This window comes from Asterias amurensis, chromosome 1, assembly GCF_032118995.1.
Source record: "Asterias amurensis chromosome 1, ASM3211899v1".
Classification (NCBI taxonomy): domain Eukaryota; kingdom Metazoa; phylum Echinodermata; class Asteroidea; order Forcipulatida; family Asteriidae; genus Asterias; species Asterias amurensis.
Genome location: NC_092648.1, coordinates 17,185,615 through 17,210,669, shown reverse-complemented (window position 1 = coordinate 17,210,669; position 25,055 = coordinate 17,185,615). Strand labels below are relative to the sequence as shown.

The window sequence follows — 25,055 nt, the reverse complement described above, 5'->3', positions numbered from 1 at the left end:
GCAAGATTAAAGGAATGTTATTGGCCCAATGACCAGGGCATTAATGTAAAGAGCATGGTTATTGTGAAATGAGCTATATAAGAATTTGTTATTATTATTATTATTATTACCATCGTGACCATGTTCTCTGTGTGTGTATAAATCATGAATGTTGCATGTACAGCTGTTAATGAAGAAGACATGACATGTTCACAAATGCAAGATTTTTGTGCATGTCCATGAATACAATGCACACACGCATACTGATAGCTAAAATCTATAGCACACAAAAAAAAACTACAAGTTTCAAATGTGATATTCAAACCGTGCCTCGAGGAGAACGACCCCGCATGGCTTTCTGATAATTGCATCAATTTGCTTACGCAAGACTCCAAGCATTTTACATGCGTCCATTGTTTGAATCAGTCAATTAGACGCAGCGAACGTGAAGACTTCTTTCAAATTTGCATTTCCTGTCTGTCTTCCAAACATAAAGCGCTATAGATACGTTGAAGAAATTAAGAGGACAATTACCAACAAGGAGACGACAAGCTTTTTTTATGCGCCGGTCAACTTTATCTTTCTGTCTACGAACACATCTCAAGCACATCCGCACATAAATGAAATTGTCTGTATAAACACGCCCACATGGAAAAGGGCAAGGCCACGTACCCATGACCGGCTGCGCTAAATTACCACCGCATTAAGTATGTGCCATATGATGGAATGCCATCTAGACAAAGGCACATCTCCGAGAGCTAACAGTGTTTATGTGAATACTGCAATAGCATGAATGCAGTTAATCCCAGACTGTTGTGTGAAAGATGAGGAAATAGTAACGGAGTGTGAAAATGGGATGAGTCAGTGTGTGATTGTAAGACCTGGCTCATTCATGTACCTTGTATATTATTTTAATTCCTGCATTTCTCACATCATTCAGACTGATGTATTATTATTGCCTTTGGCAGGAAAAAGTTATTCAGGTTCGCAAAATTTCCCGATTTATTCCTGATTTTATACAAAATTTTCCAGATAAGCTGATAAGCTGAGCAGGCGAGGAAAAAAAAAGTCACCAAATATCACATGTATAAAGCAATTTTTCTCTGAATCCAAGTTCCATGCTCAGTTAATGCTAAACACAACAATGTTTAGCAGACAGAAACAACTTTGCTTAGCACAACTCAACAGAGGAAACCACTTACAACCAATTTACAGAGCAGTATTTCTCTAGGCTTTATGAAATTGGGCTTTTCATAGAGCTGCTCAAACACAAAAAGAAGCTTAGCACTATTTCGCAAGTACCATCTCGCCCTGGTATCATGGTAATTTCTGCTTAGCAGAAAACTGCCCAATTTTATGGCACTGCTTACCACAGAATCCTGCGCTTACGGGGTCCTGTGTAAGTACATGAATCTATGGCTAATCAGTACCGGTAAGCGCAGACTTCCATAAGGTGGGTCTGAATAGTAGAAGTACCTCACCACAACATCAAAGGCTTCATCACAGAGGATCTTCTAATTATTATCACAATGATAATAATAGAGACAAGAGTATAATGGACAGCAAGTATTTTATCTAGCTTACCTTGGGGGCAATGCCTTTGCGGACGTCATTGATCTGAGAAAGATCCAACACTTGGCCTTCCTGCAAGAAGAAGAAAAAAATTAAAATGATAATTTAATTACTATTTAAATTGATATATATTCAATATATTCTTCTGTCATGCAGTCATGCAAGTTCAGGTATGTGCATTGGGACAACATTTCCGGCCTTTGTGATTCCAGTTTTATTGACTTGTTAGCCACAGAACATTTCGTCAAACAAAACAAGTTAACATGAAATAATTGAATTGTTGACTCAAAGTAAATTGAACAGGAACAACTCTGTACATCATGGGCAACCATTCCTAAAGAACAAAACTTCTTTCAAAACTTCTTTCAAGTTTACTCACATAGACTGTGCAAATCTTATGCGAGAAAACAACTTGAACAAAGACTATATATTTCTATGAAATGAAATCTTGTGTATACATACATCTTTGTTATTTGTTATTTAGCCTTTGAGAAAGACTCTGCTTGGGTCAAAATGCAGGCCACTAACTGTTTTGTTGCATTTGTACCACAGGTCCTTTTGTTTGGTAAGCAGTTTTCAGGTTTGGTAAGCAGTTTTCAGGTTTGGTAAGCAGTTTTCAGGTTTGGTGAGCAGTTTGCAGGTTGGTAAGTACATGTAGTTGTTATAAATACAATGTTCATGTTAATATAACAAAATAAGAGTTCAACTTTAAACCAAACTGCTGGACAAATCAGGAAACTGCCTATCACACATAAATAATTAGTAAAGCATCGTAAATAAATGATGGCGCTGTCCAATTCAGTGGCACTCCATAAGTGATGATTTGAAATTAAAGATAGTTTAGCAAGTTTTAAACATGTAGTGTTCGTACCCGGGTTTTTCCAACTTGACTGGGCTATTTGGTCGCAAATGTTTCAACTTTAAGGTCAGCGAATGGAACCAGGTAGAGTGATATTGAGGACATTTTTTCAGAACCTCAATATCATCAACAAAAATTTAAGCATCAACTTAAAATAGCTCACTAAAGAACAGGGAATGAGCTAATCAGCTGATTAAATCAACAGCCTGATAAACTGCTCTCCCTTTCTGCATCTTATTTCTTCTATACATTTATTTCAATTTCAATGCTGCCATAAATCACAAGAATAATTCAAAATGTCACATTTAATCAAACTGCCAGTACCGGTGTACAAATATTTTACACATTATTTTATACATTGACATAGTGCACATTAAAGCCATTGGACCCTTTCGGTACAGAAAAAAAATAAAAGTTCACAGATTTACAAATAACTTACAGGGTGTACAGAAGGAAGTGGTGAAAGACTTCTCTTGAAATATTATTCCATGAAATGCTTTACTTTTTGAGAAAACAGTAAAACAATATCAATTCTCGATATCAAGAATTACGGATTTATTTTAAACACATGTCATGACACGGCGAAACGTGCGGATACAAGGGTGGGTTTTCCCATTATTTTAATCCCGACTCCGACGTCCGATTGAGCCTAAATTTTATATATAAGTTGTGATACACGAAGTGTGGGCCTTGGACAATACTGTTTACCGAAATGGTCCAATGGCTTTAAACAGATGGCAACATCTATAGGTCAAAGGTGAAGCAACAGCTTGTATTCCAGAGCCCATGAACAGAGAGACAAATAACAGATACATGAAAAAACAGCACATAGAAGATTATCAGAAGAGAGTATACATTAATACTTTCATTCATAACATTTGATTAATGGTCTCTGCTTCCTTTGAAAAAATGTGCAAATGTGTCTTCTGGAGAAGAGGATCAGAGCATACTGATCGAAACGTCGAGTTGCAACCAACGGTTCCTTTCAGAACCACCCCAACTCATTAGAGATTGTCATTACATGGTGTTACCGCAAACCTTTCTATATCGTATTTCCACCCTGCAAAGTTTCAAATCCTACTTATATGAAAGAAACCTAGAGGTGTCCACGTCTCCAAAGTACACCCTTACACAGGGAGTTTCTGATTCCCAAATCCAACCTCTCAGCCTCTCCACTAAACCCTGCCATGTACATGTACCTCCTAAGGACCATGCAACTCCTAACAACAGACCTTGCACTGTAATAAATGTCTCCATTAAATCCCAAACATTAATTTGGCTGATTTATCGGAAGGAGGCGACACTATACCCGCCAAAGCAAAACCCCGCTGCAAACAAAACAAGAAAGGGATCTGGTAACATTCCCTGATTGACGATATTAAAGTTTACATGCAGAGTGGCGGAGAATTTGTGGGGGTGTGTATAGGCTCGTCAACAAGCCCATGACGAAAGCAGAGAGAGATAGAGTCTGATAAGAACTTAAAATGTTCATTTGATGTGACAGGTTTGTTTTGAACTCCAACAATCACAGCACATGAGCCATGACTTCATTAGCAAGAGTGAAATCAAGACTTAGAAAACACATGCACATAAAGGAAATGACGGTGTGGACGGAGTAAAAACTGACTTTTATGAGTGATGACAGACTTTGAAATTGCATAAAAAAGATAGATCAACTTAGATTTGTTGTGTTTTGGGTAAATTAATAGAAATGACCGTTGGTTATTTTACAAAAACATGTACACATGTGAGACTACTTTCATTACATGTTTTAAAGACACTGGACACCTTTGGTAATTGTCAAAGACCTTTCTTCTCACTTGGTGTATGCACAAAATAACTAACCTGTGAAAACATGAACTCAAAGTTGCCAGAGAATAACGGGGAAAAAACACCCTTGTCACACAAAGTCGGGACTTAAAAATCTAATTCTGAGGTCACGTTACTTCAGAAGGAGCCGTTTCTCAAAATGTTTCATACTATCAACCGCTCTCCATTGCTTGTTACCAAGTAAGGTTTTATGCTGATAATTATTTTTAGTAATTACCAATAGTGTCCACTGCCTTTAACTGCACACATCTTTACTATAATGTGGCATATTGCATTTGCAAACAGTTGGACCAGATATCAAGTGCTTAGAAAAACTTTCCTGTCAGTGACGTCACACGCAAAGGCTATTGCGTGTACAAAGCACATGTTTCCACCAGTTTAAGTATGTCAATATTAATGAAATGGGCGAGGGTTGCAGCAGAGCCTGCCATTGATGACAATGTGGTTGCATTTAAAAATTACAGACATTTTAACAACAATAAGCTCTGGCGATATTTTTCATTGAAATAGACACATGAAATGAATTACACAACTAAAATTTAATTACATAATACATGTACGTTAAAGGGCGTCATGGGTTCAAATCCCACCCAAGTAATATGCTGTGATTTTTTCCCACAGAATTCAGTAATACATTGCTAACAGTGAGTATACATTGCTATTACACATTGGTGTAATGGTAAAACAAAAATCAATCAAAATAAACCCGTTAAAAAAATTGCTATCAACAACAGTCCGTGCGAGAAGTGCAAGAAACTGGACTATTTCCAAAATGAGAGGAGGGCAAACAAACGGAGAAATTACACAATGGGATGACAAAAACAAATTTAAAATGTACTCAATTTTTTACTTTAAATGCAAATCTTGCTCCACAGATTTTAATTAATTATTAAATGCCCCCACATTTATACCAGTGTCTTTGCATCTGAATTTGTTTTATATGCACCTACATGTAGCATACTGTGGAGTATTGTCTTTAATATTACAACAAAACAAAACATGCTAAAGCAATTTACTTGATGCACAAAGTGGCCCCGAGGGGGGAAATCTCCTGAAATATTTCATTGCAACTGACTCGCATCTTTCCTTTCACATTGACATAAACAATTCTTGATATTCTGTTTGGACAGCAGAGAAAGGGGCGAGAGAAAGGGGTTGGGAAATGAAGGGTTGGGAAACGAGGGGTTGGGAAATGAGGGGTTGGGTAGGTAATAAACAGTGTTTGGTTGAGGGCGAGGCATTTTGGGCTGCATTTTGGCTGTCAGAACCAATAACTGTTTCGGTTACATTGGCCATTGGTTAAAGGCACTGGACACGTTTGGTAAATGTCAAAGACCGGTATTTTCATTCAGTGTACCCAATATACAGTAAATAACAAACCTGTGAATATTTGGGCTCAATTGGCCATCAAAGTTGCAAGAGAATATGAAAGAAAACCCGCCCTTTCTTGGTGCACAACAATGTACAATAATCAAAAGATCAGCTGAAGTGATAAATTATCTTTTTCTCAAAAACTATGTTACTTCAGAGGGAGCTGTTTCTCGCAATTTTTTTTACTATTAATATCTCTCCATTGCTTGTTAGTTTTTACACTAACAATTATTTGGGGTAATTACCACTAGTGTCCAGTGCCTTTATAGTCACTGACCAACGACTGCCAAAGCGCACCATATGTAGCAAGAAGGGTAAGAATGGAGATAGAGATAAACCCACCCTCCTTTATTACCAATTTTACTCCAGCTAAAGGCTACAGTCAATATCATCACACAGCCTTTGACAAAAAATATATATACATTTTTGAAACGTAAAATGCATCAATCCCAATCACATGCCATGAGGAATGAATTTAATAATAAAACAACAGAAAACGGAGTGAATTGCTCAATCCATACTGGGGTTAGTAGGAAGACATTTGGAAGCTTATTTATGCATGAGTTGGTTATCATTCTCTGTCCTTTCTCTATGATTACACACACTGTGCGACAAACGACAAAACGAGATGCGAGAAACAGACCCGCCGGCTCGTTGGACACCGGATGAAATTTACAGCATAAGGCTGCTAGCAATTCTGGCCGCACACTGGCGCGCTCCAGAAATGTAAATTGTATTTTTTATCAATCAGAGGTTTATTTATTTATTTTATATTCAGACAAACAACAACACACACAGAGGGAATATGCCATGGTGGATTTGCAGGCTGTGTGAGTTACAGTAGAGTTGTACCACAGCTTCAAACTGGCACTGGACATAACTTTCATTCCTCATGTAAATTCTCATTAAACCAAAAAGTGGTATAAAAAATAGCCATACAAGACCATTATTGTTCCTTAAAGGGAAGGTACACTATTGGTAATTGTCAAAGACCAGTCTTCTCACTTGGTGTGTCTCAACATAAAGCATAAAATATCAAGCCTGTGAAAATTTGAGCTAAATTGGTCGTCGAAGTTGCGAGAAAATGATGAGAAGAAAAAAAAAACCTTGCTGGACAAATTTGTGTGCTTTCAGATAGTGAGAAATTACCTCTTTCTCAAAATCTATGCTATTTCAGAGGGAGCCGTTTCTCACAATGTTTAACACAATGTTTAATACTATCAACAGCTCTCCAATGCTCGTTACCAAGTCAGTTTTTAAGTTAATATTTGTTTTGAGTAATTACCAAACAAGTACCTTCCCTTTTAAGAGGAGTTTCTAACTTGACCAGCTAAAGTTCTAAATAGTAAATCTTTAAAAACATGTGTTTGGAAAAATCTTAGATCGTTGTTCTTTTTCTTTAATCTAAACTAGTCAGGATAATGTATGTCCAAGGCAAGTCACCAAGACCCAATTAAAATAAGGTAGAAAAAACTCAATCATTATGAAATCTTAGCCATCCTTTTTTTAAAAGCCCACGTGACACGCCCACCTTCTTGTCCCAAACTATCAAATTTCTTTGATTCTAGTTCTTGCTTAATGAGGCCAAGAGTTGGATGCTCTCGCTCTCTCTTTCTGTTGATTAACCCCAATATCTAGAAAACGATTACCGAGATAAAGATTTCATTTAGAGTCTAAATGTATGAGGATCACTATACATGTAGGTAGTCAAGATGGTAATTCTAGGCTTGGCCCAAGACGTCAGTGATTGATAGTGGATAGTGTACTGCGCTCGTTGTGAATCATTACAGAACGCCCTCTTACAGCACGATTTAACCAACTTGACTGGCTCTCACCAACGTTTTGGGAACCCTGATGAATTGTCTTAGCTTTTTCTTTTTCTTATCCCGAGCCTTTCCTAGACGCGAGTCCAGTCACGTTGGGTAAATCATACTGTAAGAGGGCGCTCTATAATGATTCACAACACGCTACCAACTCTCGATCACTGAAATCTTGGGCCAGGTCTACATGTATGGTCTTTGGCCAAGACTATGCTAATTCAAGACCTAAACTGTTGAACCCACACAATTGGACTAAACTTAATTTAACTGGATTGGATTGTATAGAATCTGTGTCAGGCTGGGCTGGGTTTTGGCAATGCTGACCTGAATAAATGAAAATTAGGCAAATACAGGAGATGGAAGTTTGGTAAGAGTCTGGTAATCACAATAAACGTATTCTCATCACAAATTAATAGTTAGACCCTTACTTTTGTCGCCATTACTGAAAACCGCTATCGATTGTGGGTTGCTCTTTAAAATCCATACAATGTTTCATGTACTTTTATAGTGCTCTATCTTTCCTAGCTCCTGACACGCAATCTTGCTTTGGGGTAAAATATGGCGAAGAGATGCTTTTAATGAGCCCGACTCAAATCCCCCCCCCCCACCCCACCCCAAAGTGCTCCTTGTATTATGTACAGCGTATTACCGGTAAACCTCAACTGCACTTCAAACCAAATCTCCACCACCATCGTCCAAGGATCAATTTAATGATGTTTCTTTGAAGAAAAAAAATCAATTTAATGCTAGATCTCTCATGTCGGCCCGCAGAAGGAACATGCATCTTGAGCGAAATTAATTTTTCCTTCAAGACTTATTTCCATCCCGATCGTCAAGATTTATATTTATATCTCATGGGGGGGAAGCCGTGAACCTTAGCGAGCGGACATCAGGGATCACACACGGGGAGTAAGGTATACAGATGTGATCGCTCACACAGCGGCCCACAACGACGACCGAACGACTGCGGCAGCAGAAGAATCTCTGACCTTTCTGTACATGGAATTGGGGCAGGGAAAAAAATCAATTGGCTTTGAATGATGTTACGATGCCTGCCTGCTTGCCTGACCGCCTGTGCGCATGCTCTTACATCTCTTAGCCAGCACAATACATGTATGCAGTCAGGGCACAAGGCTAAAATAAGATGCATAAATCATTCCGTCCGTCGTCTTAAGTTTCAAGACGACATGGAGGGTGGGATGGAGGTTTGTTTTTAACCTCCCTTTATTTCTATTTTTTGAGGCTGCTGTACTGCATGTAGAGATGTGGGTTAATATTGATATAATTATGTGGATTTAGCGAGGAGCAAGAGCGGTCTAGTCTTGAAGTGCTGTTTGTATAGTGAAATGGTACATGACTCTAGGACTAAACAACCCACAGTCTCTACACCTTCAGTAAATAATGTATTGTTGTAGCAGTGTCTTGGTAACTTGACCCGGGGACGCTCAAGAATGCTCTAGTCATGAAATATAATCAGTTTTTTGTGAATTGACGTTTTCAATAACTGCATATATGTAATTTTGAGTTTCAAGCCCTCATGATGTTTCTATTTTAGCAATTAATTAACTGCATTTTAAAAAAGCTTTCATGTGGTTTCAGATTTCAGGTGAACGGATAGATTTCACATTGAAAGGTTATTTCTTTTCAATTTGTGTTTATTTCTTCATTTAAAGACAGTGTACACTATTGGTAATTGTCAAAGACTTGTCTTCACAGTTGGTGTATCTCAATTCTCAACATATGCATAAAATAACAAACCTGTGAAAATTTGAGCTCAATCGGTCGTCGAATTTGCAAGATAATAATGAAAGAAAAAAACACCCTTGTCACAAGAAGTTGTGTGCTTGATTTTGAGACCTCAAATTCTAAACTTGAGGTCTCGAAATCAAATTCGTGGAAAATTACTTCTTTCTCAAAAAATACATCACTCCAGAGGGAGCTGTTTCTCACAATGTTTTATACCATCAACCTCTCCCCATTGCTCATAATCAAGAAAGGTTTTATTATGATAATTATTTTGAGTGATTACCAATAGTGTCCACTGCCTTTAATGCAGGCTTGAAAGATAAACTTGTATCAGGGTATTCCCAATGATCGCTTTTCCAATTCAAACCCCAAGTATACACTTAAATCTGAAGTCTAGTGCTTTAAATCAATCACTTTTTATTGCTGAATATAAATTAACAATCCTAAGGAAAAACTTTGATGCTAAATCAACCTCAAGTTCAGTGATTGATTTACTAGGATCCTTCCTCACAAAATCAGAAAATCGCGAATAAATCAAACACCATATGGTAACTCAACATCCAAACTAGAGGACTCTGATTATGGTGATGCGTGTACTGTACAGTATGCCTTATCGAATGTAAAGCATAGATCTAGATTACAAGTGCAGTCTTCAGTCCAACAGAGTCAAGCAAACCGTGCAGTTGGATTTTGATGGGTTGGGGAGTAATTATTCAACATGATGTTATACTGAGATGTGACATTTTTGACTTTTTTAGAAATTGGCTGATTGAACCTTCATAGCCTTCTCTGTATATATTTTAGGTTTTATTGTTTCTTTTTTGTGTGTTATTTGATTGAAATTATGGAGAGAAATAGAATACTAATTAGCGAGATATATTAGACATTAGCAAGTTATTTTAATGTAATCTAAATCAATTCACACCTTACGTAAAGGACAGGATAATTTGAGTAGACTGTTTTTAAAATTTTATTATATTTTTAACAGATAGACGGGAAAAAGTGACCTGCCTTTTACTTCCATTTTTTTTTAAATAAAATTTATAAGAGTCATTGAAAAAGAAAATTATTTCTAACCAACTCAATCTATTTTCAGTTACCATTCACACATTGAAACACCTTTGGTGGTTTAAAGGCAGTGGACACTATTGGTAATTACTCAAAAAATAATTATCATCACAAAACCTTACTTGGTGCAAGTAATGGGGAGGGGTTGATGGTATAAAATATTGTGAAAAACGGCTCCCTCTGAAGTGACATAGTTTTCGAGAAAAATGTAATTTTCCACGAATTTGATTTCAAGACCTCAGATGTAGAATTTGAGATCGCGAAATCAACTATTTAAACGCACACAACTACGTGTGACAGGGGTGTTTTTTTAAATAAGTATTATTATCTCGCAACTTCGAGGCCAATTAAGCTCAAATTTTCACAGGTTTGTTATTTTATGCATATTGTTGAGATACACTATAGTGAGACGAATGGTCTTTGACATTTACCAATAGTGTCCAGTGTCTTTAAGGTACTTCACAAAACAGGTACTTAAAAAAAAAAGGTCAACCATTTGAAAAAAAACTGCCAATGTAGTGGTAGACAAGTGGTACACTGTTGTGTTTCCTGACATACATACTTATTGGCAGTATTGTATTGCTGGATGAATGATTAATTGTTTCCTCACATACAATACTTATATTGACACTGTGTAGAAAAGACTAAAGGGTACTAGACCTTTATCATGGTGCGGCCATCTTGATTTTCTCCGTTCAAATCTGTGTAACCAACCGAGACTGGAAGGAGAATTAGTCTGGTTCCTTTTTGTACAATGAATATTAGCATCCATTACTGTTGTTGGATACAGGAAACATGACCAAGATGATGGCATCGTGATAAAGGTCTATTGGTCAAACTGTGGCAGGGGGAAAGGGCTTGTAGATTGCTTGCAAAGGTTAGGAGAATGTCCCTAAAGAATAACGTATAATAATAACCGCATTTATAAAGCGCCTTCTCCAAAGGACACAAAGCGATAGGGGAGAATGCAACCACAAAACTAAATGAGATTATCTAATAACAATCACAAGCACTTATTAATATGACAAGTTAACAATATAGGTGCAGTGAACTGTGTCATCAACAAGTATACACAACTAAAAAACAGCCTACTGATTAGAATGTATATTGTGCACACCGCCGGAGATGTGAAGTCTTTATGAACTGTACAAATTCGGTAACAAAATACCCATACAATCAGAAATACTTAATAGCCTACCATGCCTAATTAATCACAATTAAAAACACTAATTAGAATGTATACTGTGCACACTGTCGGATGTGAAATCTTTCTTGCACAGTACAAATTCAGTAACAAAATACCCAAACAAGAACACAACCTCCATCAAAGAAATTGGACTGTCAAACAATTCTACTCATTCGAGATAGTCATTACATGGTGTTACCGCAAACCTTTACATATCATATATTCCACCATGTAAAGTTTAAAATCCTACTTAATTCTACTCCGATTCAATTAATTTGTTTTATATAATTCAACCCTGGAGTGCCATATGATAATGACAGGCTTGTATCCTAACCCATGCACATGACAGGGCAGATGGTTCTATCTACAGCATATTAATGTACAAGGCCAACCTTAGTCAATCGTAATACAGTAACTTGGATAATTATATATTTGAGTGATGTCCTCACACTCTCTCTCTCTCTCTCTCTCTCTCTAGACAAAATTTCCCCAAGTATATTAATTAATTTGCTTTTTCGTTCTTGTGGCTTTTTTTGTTTAAATATTAAATAATAAGCAACATGGCTAACTGACCGGGTATGTTTTAAATGATTTGGTGTTAAATAAAGACAAATTTACCACAGCAGGATTTGAACCAATCAATGTGCCGGCTCTACAAACTGAGCCATTTAGCATTAGTTATTTTAGTTTTTTATGTGAAAATATATTTGATTTCTTGATTGAAGATTGAATGATCACTCTCGGTCATGTGCTTCTTGATACACATTGTTCATTATTTAGTTCAGACTGGACATCACATTGATGTTTAAAGGCAGTGAACACTATTGGTAATTACTCAAAATAATTATTAGCATAAAACCTCAATGGGTAATGAGTAATGGGGAGAGGTTGATAGTATAGAACATTGTGAGAAACGGCTCCCTCTGAAATGGCGTAGTTTTTAAGAATTTGTTTTTATTTTTTTGCGAATTTGATTTCAAGACTGCGGATTTAGAATTTTAGGTCTCGAAATCAAGCATCTGAAAGCACACGTCGTGTTCGTGTAACAAGGTGTTTTTTCTTTCATTATTATCTCGCATCTTCGACGACCAATTGAGCCCCAATTTTAACAGGTTTGTTATTTATGCATATGTTGAGATACACCGAGAGAGAAGACTGGTCTACGACAATTACCAATAGTGTCCACTGTCTTTAAATAATCTTTTTCCTTCAAGAATTTTAGTCCTCACAGGGATTGATAACTCAGGGTCACAGAAAACATTTTTTTCTTTTTGTGGACATTTGAATCTTGCCTGTCCATGGAAGTGCAGGCCTAGAAATACACGCAGGCCACAGAGGCAATGGACTCCATTGCCCTCGGTCTTGGCCTTGGTGCCCATCAAAAGTTTCCCGTTGACATTATTCAGATTTTCCAATGGAAGTGCCCTTTGCAAAATGAAAATGGTCTTGCTCTTTTCAACATGTTCAAAGATGAAATTCAAGGCCCGAGTGGGACTAATGCATAATGGAACATTTCAGGGATGATTCTGTTAACTATCCACATTTTTTTATTTTGTTTAAAAATCAGACCACTCTGAATGACGTCCAAGAAAGAGTCTCAACGTATCACTTTAAAACGCATACATGCAAGAATACAATTTCCACTTGGATGTTCATGTTCGTGATCATGCATACAAAATCTATGCATCACAAATCCAAATCAATTGTAACATTGGGTGTCGAAGAAAAAAAACTCCTCAAAACCGGGCATTCACAAATAGTCAGGATTGTAAAAGAAGAGGGAAAATGTACCTACAACAGGTGCAGAGAATGAAATTATGTTTGCAGAAAGCCATCGTTCCTGATCAATCTTGAGTACATCGCACAGAATGTCAGTCCAAGGGTCAGGACAGGAACATTTTAATGATTTTGGGGGCAAACTTGTGGAGTTAGATTTGTCTCTTTCTATTCTACTCAGGTTTTGATTTGAGAGATTCAACTGCAGGTCGTAATTATGATCGCATCTCTGTTTGAAACATCACTACATCTATGTATCACACACTCCAATCTCCAAAATTTGAGCAATATACGCAAGATGAAACTAGTCTTGAACTTAACCATATATTATATATGCAGACATAAATGTGCACTACCATTACCAAGAAACATCATGTATATCATGGTAGATAACTCTATAAAATAAATAACCAAATCACATGAAAGTTACGACCCCTATATTTGACATAACAGAAACACACCAGTGTACCTGCCTCTCCTTATCAACAAATATTGCAACATAAACTTGTATTTGCTTATAGAAAATTGCAACAAAGTTCATGAACTCAAATGTACATTGTGCATGTCCCATCAAAAATGTACATTAATAAAAAATATGAATTCAATCAATACATCTATAGAAATTCAAATCTACCCAAATATTGACTATTCAGCTTTATCTTCATTCACCACACTCAATCTATTGTCCATGATCCTCTACACAGTCCAAACAAAGTAAATATCATTTTTATTGTGAGGGTCAAAACCTCCATATTCTATTCTTCCCGCCCTTTTCTTCTCTCACTAAGCTGCGACATGCACACAATCAAAACACTAATAAAAAAGAATTAAGGATCCAAATATTAGACAGTCGCTCTTCCGTAATTTGAAGCTCCCTTGATGAGGGAGTTTGTAATCTAGATGTGCTTGCTAATTGCATAGTGGTGATGCATGTGTGGCCCGCAGCTTAACAGCGACATCGTTGGGATAAGTTGCCAATATGGACGTACACAATGTATGTGTAGGTTTACAGTATTGTGTACACGTACATGTACGTGTACAAGCGATGTACATTGAGAAGGCTTTACATTGCCCTGCAGTACACTACCTACAGGTAACTCCTAAGCTCTTGCTGAGCTTGATTTAGGGCTAGAATTAATTGATAAATATTTAAAAGTGTGGCTCACAGGAACCTAAGAATACGACATGTTCAACCATACATTAATCCTGTCCAAGTATAATATAACCAAAGCTTCATCTCTGTGGTCCTCATCTCTATGTTCATATCATGTCAACTCAAGATGTTTTTTCTCACGCTTTAATTTGACTAAACGTGTCCTGACAGTGCTTGGTGCTCAATTGTACCGATGCTTAATATTACCGATGTGCTTAATTTTACCGATAAGGGAGACTGAAACCAAGTCAAGACCTGTAGATTCGAGAGACTTGTAGATCCAAGCGACCTGTAGATCCAAGACCAAAACTAAGACCTGAAGATCCAAGACCATAACTAAGACCTGGTGATCCAATACCATAACCAACACCTGGATATCCAAATTCTGGGAACCAAGATCTGGAAACCAAGACCTGGAAATCCAAGACCTGGAAACAAAGATCCGGAAACCAAGACCCGGAAACCAAGACCTGGAAATCCAAGACCTGGAAACCAAGACCTGGAAACCAAAACCTGGAAACCAAGACCTGGAACCAAGACCTGGAAACCAAGACCTGGAAACAAAGACCTGGAAACCAAGACCTGGAAACCAAGACCTGGAAACCAAGACCTGGAAACCAAGACCAGGAAACCAAGACCTGGAAACCAAGACCTGGAAACCAAGACCTGGAAACCAAAACCTGGAAACCAAAACCTGGAAACCAAGACCTGGAAATCCAAGCCCTAGAAACCAAGACCGGGAAATTCAAGACCAAAGAACTAAATACCCCAAAACAAGACCAGGAGATCCATGATTGGAAATATTTGGATTAAAAATGAGTTACTTAAATAATGCACAATGCAATTGGATTTTCACTACTGAAATCCGTGGTTACTAAAACGCATGATGCATTTAAAATTTCCATAACCATCTGTCATGGTATACTTTCAAATTTTATGGACCAACAATCAAACTTCAACCATCCGTGACCGTCACTATCACAGAGTCTATTCTTGTAGAATCTGGCACAGCTCCATTTTGCCTAGCACCCAGGTATTTGGTCAGAATTAAGCATGAATTAGATTGAGTACTTTAGTCTCAAGTTAAGGTTTATAAACAAGGCCGTATTCTTCACAGCTGCTACACAGATAATGCAGGCATAAATTACCAGGGAGCCAATGACACATAACTTGCCTTACAAACGCACAGCACTTTTGGGCTGGTGACCTGTTTCTACTGTGCGCAATACCGTGCATGCTCCTCAGATTAGCGTTCTTTGCAGCTATATAAAACTGGGCTGAGCTCATCTACATACAAGTATATATATATAACACTGTCAGATGCACTAAACCTTTCCCCGCATTCGGTGATAACCTTGCAAATCTGTTCAAATTGTGACGGGGTCAGTGTTTCAATTAATGATAATTTCATTCAAGCTCATCACCGTCAACCGGTAGTAGATGTAACTCAAGTCAGCCTGAGCCCGTGTTCGAGTCCATGCCAAACACACACTGCTAATTACCCCCCGTATTGTATCCCAGTACAATCCAATCCTGGACGAGAGGTTTTGCGTTACACGTCTCGTCCTCACAACATGCATTTCCCCTATGTATCAATGTGCTTCACTTGAAATTTATAAAGTTACACGTGCTCAGTCTTGACTCTTTACCTTTATTATCTCAATTTGTGGAAATTTGAGGCTTGCTTATGACAACCGAGACGATACGCAGCCTTGGTTTATCCGGCACATGTATACTTTTATCTAATTATTTCTTAAAGATGTGTCCTGTGTCAGTTTTTTGTTCCACGGTTAATAATAGCACAGTCGTTGAGTATTTCTGCAGTTGGTTTGAGGCCGAGGGCAAAAAGACAGTTTGTGGTGTTGGATAAAAGTCCGTACTTGAAAGGCTCGAAAGGTTCGGTTACATGTAAAACCCTTTTCAAAATAATAACAAACTTGGCAATACACAGAGCAATGTATCATGCTTTAAATTTTTCTTGAAACACTGCTTGGGAGGACCAAATCTTTCAGGAGTATACAGGAATGATATATATTTGTTATGGATACACCTTCGCGAAGCGTCTTGAAATGTATATGTCTTGAAATCTAGCCGTCTTGTAATCTAGATGTCCTGAAATCTAGATATTATTAATAAGTAAATGTTAACTTTACAAAAAAAACAGTTGTATCATCACTTTTTACTACTGAACATAACATACTATTATTGTTTCTTACCCTTCCTTCACTTTTCCAAATGATGAAGAAAGCATATTCATCCACTCGGAAGAGACAATTAGGCTCAACATTTCCAGAGTCCTGTACAGATAAAAGAAATGGAAGAAAGAGAACCACAATTGAAAATCGGCTAACTTAATCATACAAAATATCATGCGCAGCATATTTAGAATACCCAAAGAGACTGTACCATAGAGCAAGGAGTTACACGGATCCAATGCTTTGCTTAGATCCTTCGAATCAAATAAGCATTTCATAGTGAAGTCTAGGAGCCTTTCTTGTAAAACATACAATAAAAATCTCGCATATAAAAAGTCTTGAAAATACGAGCAATACACGTACGATGATAACAGTCTTAGTGACGTCTTGAACATATTCCAGTACATCATGTACACATGTACAAATGTAGACATAAATGTACACTACCAAGTAACATCATGTGTGTACATGTAAGTACTTCATAAAAATGACCAGTTGTTATACAAATCATATGAATGTTTATGAATGAAATATGGAATGTCCATTTCAACAAGGTGAAGCCAATTTGAATGGAACATTCCATCTCTGTCAACAAATGAAAATAGTCTCTCCATTCATTATTTGTTTTATAACATTCATGTAGATCATTGTCATTCAACATGACTGGATGATACAAATATTATTGTACAAGATTGTGTTCTGGCATACTCTACGAGGGCATTTAATGCGTGGTACTGACCATTGTACAATAAGTCAAAAAGGACAGACAGAAAAATTGAACGATGAATAGTAACAAAATGCAGTTTGAAACCAGACGCCAGGAAATGGTTTTATAAAATGAATACCACATTCAACCAATCCACTGTTCAATTGAGAGAGGATTCACTTGGGTGTAATTTAATTCAAGATAATAAAGATTTAAGTATCTTACCTCTTTATAACAGGAACATTGTTATAAGAGGGTATCAAAAACAAACAAAGAAACACAAAGCAGAAATGAGATTCCTGACTTCAGAACGAATTCTTTATTTTTTAAGCAGAACTTCTTTATAAAAGTGCTCTTTACAACGAGGGTTGACTGTACACGGTAGCTATAATAAGAACAGAGCACCTAAGGGAAAAACTCAAAACAGAAGAGAATTTAGGCTTAAATGACAAGATACATTTAGATTGATCTCAACCAGAAAGAAGATACTTTATATAATATTTGGTTAGCGATAATGCCATGTGTGATATATCTACTTGCCAGGTAGATGTTGTTCTATAGAGAACTGTCTTGCTTTCCTACCACGGAGTAGATACCATCTTAATCACACCCCCACCTTCACCCCGCATCCCCCCCCCCCACCACCCTCTCCATCCACCCTTCATATCCTTGTATCCACTTGCCAGTAATATATCTACTTGCCAGGTAGATGTTGTTCTATAGAGAACTGTCTTGCTTTCCTACCACGGAGTAGTTAACATCTTATTCACACCCTCACCTTCACCCCGCATCCCCCCCCCTCCATCCACCCTTCATATCCTTGTATCCACTGATTTACACTAGGAATCTTACGAACCCCTGGGATGAGGATTCCAGTACTCCATTATAACTAGGAATGTCGACTGATATAAACAGCTACAGTAGAGGAACTCTCTCTCTCTCTCTCTCTGTCTCTCTCTCTCTCGCTGTAGCCTTTGGCATTTTGCGTCTCTTACCATTGGGGGGGGGGGGATAAACACCAAGGGCTTGGCGGCAAGAATTTATCATTAACAGTCAGCATTATGCCCCTTTTATGACAGACTGCATATTTCCTGACATCAGTTTGGATTCATGGGCAGCCTAGCAGCACAGAAATGTGACAAATGGTTCAGATTTATAGGCCTCTGAGAACAGTCTTGTGCAGGTGCCATGGTTAAAACAATTTTTTAGATCCTTGATTTAAGCAGTAAGGACTGTGCAACCCACCCACAGGCTTTTGGCTTCATTTTTTTCTTCAGCTCAGTTATTATTTAGCTCAGCCCTCACTCAGCTCAGCCCTCAATGCACATGTGTACAGAAAATTAATCAATTTATTCATTTCAGTTTCATTTTGTATTTTGAAAAAAAAAATCATAGGCACTGAGTAGGGAAATATTTCCAGGCTTGATACTTTATGGAGGCAAATGGAGGCAATCGCCTTGAAATGTTCAGATAGAAATGTACAATTTCCTCACAGAGGTGCCCTTTACCAAGTACAAAACGCCTTGTTGCCTTTGCCATTTCAAAATACAGGACATCAGGCCCATACATGTACTTCCACAGGTGAGAGAATGTTAAAATCATTTTTAAAAATTATTGGAAATTCGGTTGCTCACCATTTTCCCCCAAATTACCAAATCCTTAATCTGCCGTAAACATCTGAAAAATATGTTTCGTCTGAGAAAGCAGAGAGAAAAAACTTCACCCCCACCTAACACACAGACAACCCAGCTTTAAGACGGTCACTCCTTTAAGAGACACTTGTTTTGCATGTGCGTACAGGTAAAGCATACCTGTCTACAATATAATTAAAAGGCTCGGTGAAACATACATGATAAGGCCAGAAATATTGCTTACTCTGAAATCAATAGTTCCAGAGTAAAAGAAGAAGCTACCTGGAGTGGTTAACTGTTCAATATTGTGGCTGGCTAGCTGGCATTATCAAACCATGCAAGTGATGACTGATATGATACCAACGGTGCAGGTTTCTCCCAAGCACAAGCTCTACATGCCAAGGGTCAACTTCGGACTGATACAAACAGAACGGCTGAGTACACAGGCTACAAAAATCAACTACTGTAAATAATCATCCCAAAAAAAGCCCTACTTTAAATGCCACAAGTTGATAAATGGAGAATCCAAATTAAAATGTACATGTAGACATCTGGGCGTATATGTAGGCATCTGGCAATACACTGTATTGATGTTTGCATCAGAGATGTATACACATCCACTCACACCACACGGGCACACAACATAGCTACATGTACCCATCTGGGCATACTTGTACTTGTACACATCCCAGCGCACTACATCAATCCATCTGGGCGTACTTGTACACATCCGGGCACAACACATCTACCCATCTGGGCATACATGAACTCATCCGGGCACACCACATCTGGCCATACTTGTACACATCCGGGCATACAAAAAAATGCCTGCTATTGTTGACCTCCAATTGTCCCTCTTTTGTTCGTACTTTATGGCAACAGCTCACACATCCTTTCCAACAGGGGATGCTAACCCAACCAAGGACCAACTTAATTGTCCCTTTTATTATACATGTAGGTTCCTGGTTCGAATGAGTAAACCTACCTAAGCGCACATTTGGGCGTACATGAACACAGCAGAGCATGCGTACACATTAGGGTGTACATGTAGACATCCGGGCATACATGTACAATGTTGTCCAACTCCACCCGAGTTTACGATCATTGTAAGGGCAAAAAACAAAGAGTATTCTTTCTCCCCAATGCAAAACTAACATATCTAACATTCTTTTGTAAAATATTTGCCTTTTTTATCTTTTTTTTTAATGAATGGCAAGCAGGACCAAAGAGCTTAATGTTTCACCAGCTTGTTCTCTATTCCAAATTTTTTTCATGGTAAAAAAGAGATACTTTTTTGACATTGAACTAGTCAGCCGAACCAAGTACAGAAAATTTTAATCGGTCCTTTCAGTTTTTTTAACTAGCATTTGGCCAGTGGATGGCTGACCAGTGGATGGCTGACCACTGTTGGGAGATCCAGTAATGTATCACTAGGACTACTACAATGCAGACCTGGAATTTCATCTCTAATAGGGCAAGGCCTTTATCATTTTGCAAAGGGCACTTCCATTGAAAAAAACTTAAAGTCAATTGGAAACTTTTGAAGGAGCACCAAGGCCAAGACCTGGGGCAACGGAGGCCATGGCCTTAGTGTAATGCCAGGCCTGCAATGCAAAGTTACATGTAAATGCCCCTGACTTGCTGCTGTTTGTGTAAAAGGCAACCAATTAACAACTCCAGCGAAAAAAAATAGATACATGGCATTGTGTATCTCGCATCTTGCAGACAGTATCGACGAACCCAATAATCTGACACAGACTTTATTTTAATTGTCAATTAAAGTGGCTCCTGTGTCCTGACCAGAAGTGTTTTGTTGTTGGCTTACATAATGAGGATTACACACATCTTCAGTTGTTCATTTATATTTCAAAGAATTGAGATTGTTGTTGTTTTGTTTGAAAATGAGAGGGCCTCGTCATGAACCTTGTTAGTTTTGTTTTTCTTCATTTTGATGGTAAGTGGCAATATCGTATGAATGGCATAACTGTAATTATGTTATTTGACATGTACTTTGGGATACACTCTGCAATAAAAAAAACTTCTAGGAAGCGATGATGTTTACATCACACCAATATATATTTGTTTCACTGGATCGCAAGGACCACTAAAATGGGCCACTCAAGCTAAGGGCTAAAAATTGGGGAAAGGGGATACCTGAAGAGGAAATCAAAATGCGGAAAGATGAATGTTGATATTGCATTTGCAGGCGTGGAATTTCATCTTTGAAAGGGCAAGGCCATTTTCATTTTGCAAAGGACACTTCTATTGGCAAATCTGAAAGTCAATAGGGAAACATTTGAAGGGGGCAGCAAAGCCAAGCCTCCGTGGCCTGCAAGTAGTTCCAGGCCTGCGTTTGAATATGGACAGGTTGTAAGAGGCAGGTTAGCACGGTACAGACAGTGAACAGGCCTGTATGATTTGTTTTCAAAAAGGGAAAGGGCACCAAGGCATTTTCTCATTGGTAAAGGGCACTCTACGAGGACATTGTAAATTTCTACTGGCAGCATTTCAAGGGCACCAAGGCAAGGGGGCATTAAGGCATACACCTTCACTGCCTCCATGAAGTATCAGGCCTGAGTAAAAATCCAGAGAAGGCAGCAAAATGATTAAGCCTACCCCTCCCTGTTCCCCACCCTCCATGCGATTCTCCCACCCTGCCCAACTACAAGAAGCACCTCCTATGCCAATCTTACATCAGCTGTATGTACGTGTAAACTGACACAAGGACAAATGGTCCTCTGTTGGTTAATGACCAATGCACAATTTGGAAGAATGCCTGACGGAAAAGAAAATGCGGAGACAGGATGAGTGCGACTGAATGAACTTGATCAATAATTGGCTTGTTGCTAACTAACGACCCCTGTGGCAGGTGCACTGGAGAGTTCTGTTCATAAATACATTTGACCTTTAAGTGGCTGTGTTTCCCATGTGTTCATATTAACATTACATAGTCTATGTATACAAACAAATCCAACACAATAACATTGTAAACATATCCAAGAAAAATGCATACATGCTCTGATTTGCATGTGTTTCTTTATATCATAAATTTCTTATGAAGAATTGGACACTTTGTAACACTAGATGACAGCAGTAAAGCCTGGTTCATACTTCATGCCAATGCCAAAGCGAAGCAAATGTGACGTGAATTTGACGTCACAACCCTCCTTTCGCAGCGATCTTCGCAAGTGAGTAGAGCAGAGTTAAACTGCTGCGAATTATTCAGTGCGAATTTGTGGCGTCAACAGTCGCTTTGCATTCGCATTCGCAGGAAGTACGAACCGGCTTCATACCAGGTAATTTGTTTCCATTGTTTATGTAGTTCTGAGCATGCACACAATGTCGAGAACAATGCATTTATCCAGTACATCTGCTGCTACCTACTGACCCGCAAAACCACCAAATAACAATCTAGCCTCTTTTGTGATGGCAGAGTTAGAGTCTCTCAAATATTATATCAATTGTTATTCAGGTTTAATCTTCGGATGAGAGGAGCTCTTCCAACCCCGCCCTTTCGCCTCTAACCCTCCCCTCCCCCACTCGCGCAACTCAAACCCAGGCTAATATGCTTCATTTCCGAAAAGGCAAGGGCATCAAGGCATTTTCTGGAGCATTTCAAGGGCACCAAGGCATGGAGGCAATCGCCTTTGTTGCATCTGTGAAAGATCAGTCCTGCAAACCTTTATTGCTTCTCTTCTACAAGATTAGTCTCCACTGAAAAGTGACCCCCTGCTCTTATTTTACTTTAATTAAACTGACCTCTGACGATCCCATCAATCACGTTTAATTAGAAAGTTACAGTTTATTAGAAAACCATGTAGACCAGTCTTGTTTGTATACCCCCCCCCTTCCAACCCCCATGGGAGATATCAAGAAAGAAGCTATGAATATCTTCCGAGATCTTCCGAGAATCATCAGAGGGAAACTAAAGAAGTACATGGTCTAACCTTGTTGAGAATTTATGCTTTACTAATTACCAAACCTTAAGAGACCAAATGTATGCAGGTTTTCTGTCGTTTTCTTAATCTCAGCAAGATTATGCATTGGCTCTGAATTTTGATTTTCGGTTATTTCTGTTGACCAACCCACCCACCACTCTGAAGGGAAAGAAAATCAAACTTGTTAAACATTGGCTATTCTGAATGTCCCACTAGCATAGTTTTAGCATGAATTTCACTCCCATGCCCTGTGTGACAATGGTGAAAAAAGTTGACGTAGCAAAGTGTGATGTCATAATCGGGGATAAAGTTTGGTCCTTGGGAAAAAAAGTATGAACATATTCTTTTAGGGCAAAGGTCGACCAACTTGTATTATGGTGTAGGACTTCTTTCAGGCTAATCACAGTTTTTCAGATTTTTCAAAAGCGAGAACAATCGAAAATGAGACTAAAGTAGAGAAGAATATCATGCCTGCCTATGAAATGTACGTGCAATAACACCACAATCTCAGTTTTAAGTGTTAATTATTAATAATCGACCAGTCTTCAGTATTTTTCTTATTTTGATTTTATCAACGATAATTATAAATAATTTATCGCCCAGTCTCCAGTATTGTTCTTATCGCTTTTTAGTGGTTTTTCTTGTAATTGTATATAGCTATTGTCGGTTTTTTAATGTTTTGAATGTGTCAATGTTTTTACTGTATGCAAGCATCTGATTTACCATTTTTGGGATCTAATAAAGATTATTGTATTGCATTGTATTGTATTGAGAAACAAGTCAACTTCAGATGAATCTTAGTGTTAATTCTCTGTGAAATTGGGCCCCAAATCACATACATATTGATGTATCCATGCAAATTCAAGAAGTGTAAAATAAAAAAATATTTATACCTAGAACCTAATGCGCTGATTTCTTGATGTACATGTAGTAGCAACCTTATATTATGCCTTGTATGAAACATGAGTCTAAGTTTCGAAGATGGGCTTCAAGGTCAGCGAAGCAACCCTACATAGATTACACACTCATCTGCAGACAGCCATGTTGCTTTACATGCTGTGGTTAGCCTCCACTCATAATCAAATCAACATCAAAACATGTTCATGCACAGTAAATATGATCGATTGAACTTGAGTGACTGGCAAGCGATCAATTTGCACATTGCCATTTCAGGGTGGGTTTTTTTCTTCGGACTTGGGATCAGAATATTGAAAGCAGTCCATAGCTTGATAGGAATATAAAATCATGTAAAATTAAGCCATGTTTTAAAAAAAAAAAAAAAAATTCTTTTTTAAAATTGTGAGTTGGTTGGTCAAAATGAAATGACTAAAAATCAAAATTCATTTTTTTATGAAAGCCATTGAAAACTACTGTTGTTGGAGACCTTTGATCTGAAGTATTTTAATAGTGTTGGATATATTTAGTAAACACATGGTATGTACATGTAGAGCCCATCAGTCTTGTGTAAATTTAACTGTGTCGCACGTCACACATGGATGTGTGTGTAAGATGCAACAGCATCATTTGGTTAAGACCTTAGCGATAGATGAAGCACAAACTGTTTAATTCACTCAAATACAAATCGTCACTAGCTAGTGATTGTTTGAAATAAAACAAAATGATTGTGATTGTTTTAGAAACAGAGATTGACATACAATTTGAATTTTGCCTACTTCTTCGACAAATTTGAAAAGACAAATTTTGTCCTAAAGGAAATAAGTCTGGGCACTTCTTTTGGATTGTCTGATTGTATGTTGGAGCATTTTGGAGGAACACAAACACCAAATAACCCCCCCCCCCAAGAAAAACAAGCAAAATATATATATTAATAATAATTTGTGCTTAAAGAAAGTGGACACTATTGGTAATTACTCAAAATAATTATTAGCATAAAACCTCACTTGGTAACAAGTAATGGGGAGAGGTAGATACTATAAAACATTGGGAGAAACGGCTCCTCTGGTAACAAAGTTTTTGAGAAAGAAGTAATTTTCCATGAATTTGATTTCGAGACCTCAGATTTAGAATTTGAGGTCTCAACATCAAGCATTTGAAAGCACACCACTTCCTGTGACAAGGGTGTTTTTTTCTCTTTCATAGTTATCTCGCAACTCCGATGACCAATCGAGCTCAAATTTTCACATGTTTGTTATTTTATGCATTTATGTTGAAATACACCAAGTGAGAAGACTGGTCTTTTACAATTACCAATAGTGTCCAGTGTC

At 37.9% G+C, this 25,055-nt stretch overlaps 1 protein-coding gene across 7 annotated transcripts in view; it reads right to left on the bottom strand.

The window, feature by feature from the left end:
• LOC139947976 (1-phosphatidylinositol 4,5-bisphosphate phosphodiesterase beta-4-like) overlaps nt 1–25,055 on the bottom strand; it is a 146,475-nt gene that overhangs the window by 91,418 nt on the left and 30,002 nt on the right. For all 7 annotated transcript variants that reach the window (XM_071945907.1, XM_071945925.1, XM_071945916.1 and 4 more), the window contains exons 3-4: nt 16,577–16,657; nt 1,564–1,623 (exon numbers count right to left, since the gene is read on the bottom strand). In XM_071945907.1, the coding sequence (XP_071802008.1) occupies nt 1,564–1,623; nt 16,577–16,657 (141 nt within the window). The remainder of the gene's footprint in view (nt 1–1,563; nt 1,624–16,576; nt 16,658–25,055) is intronic.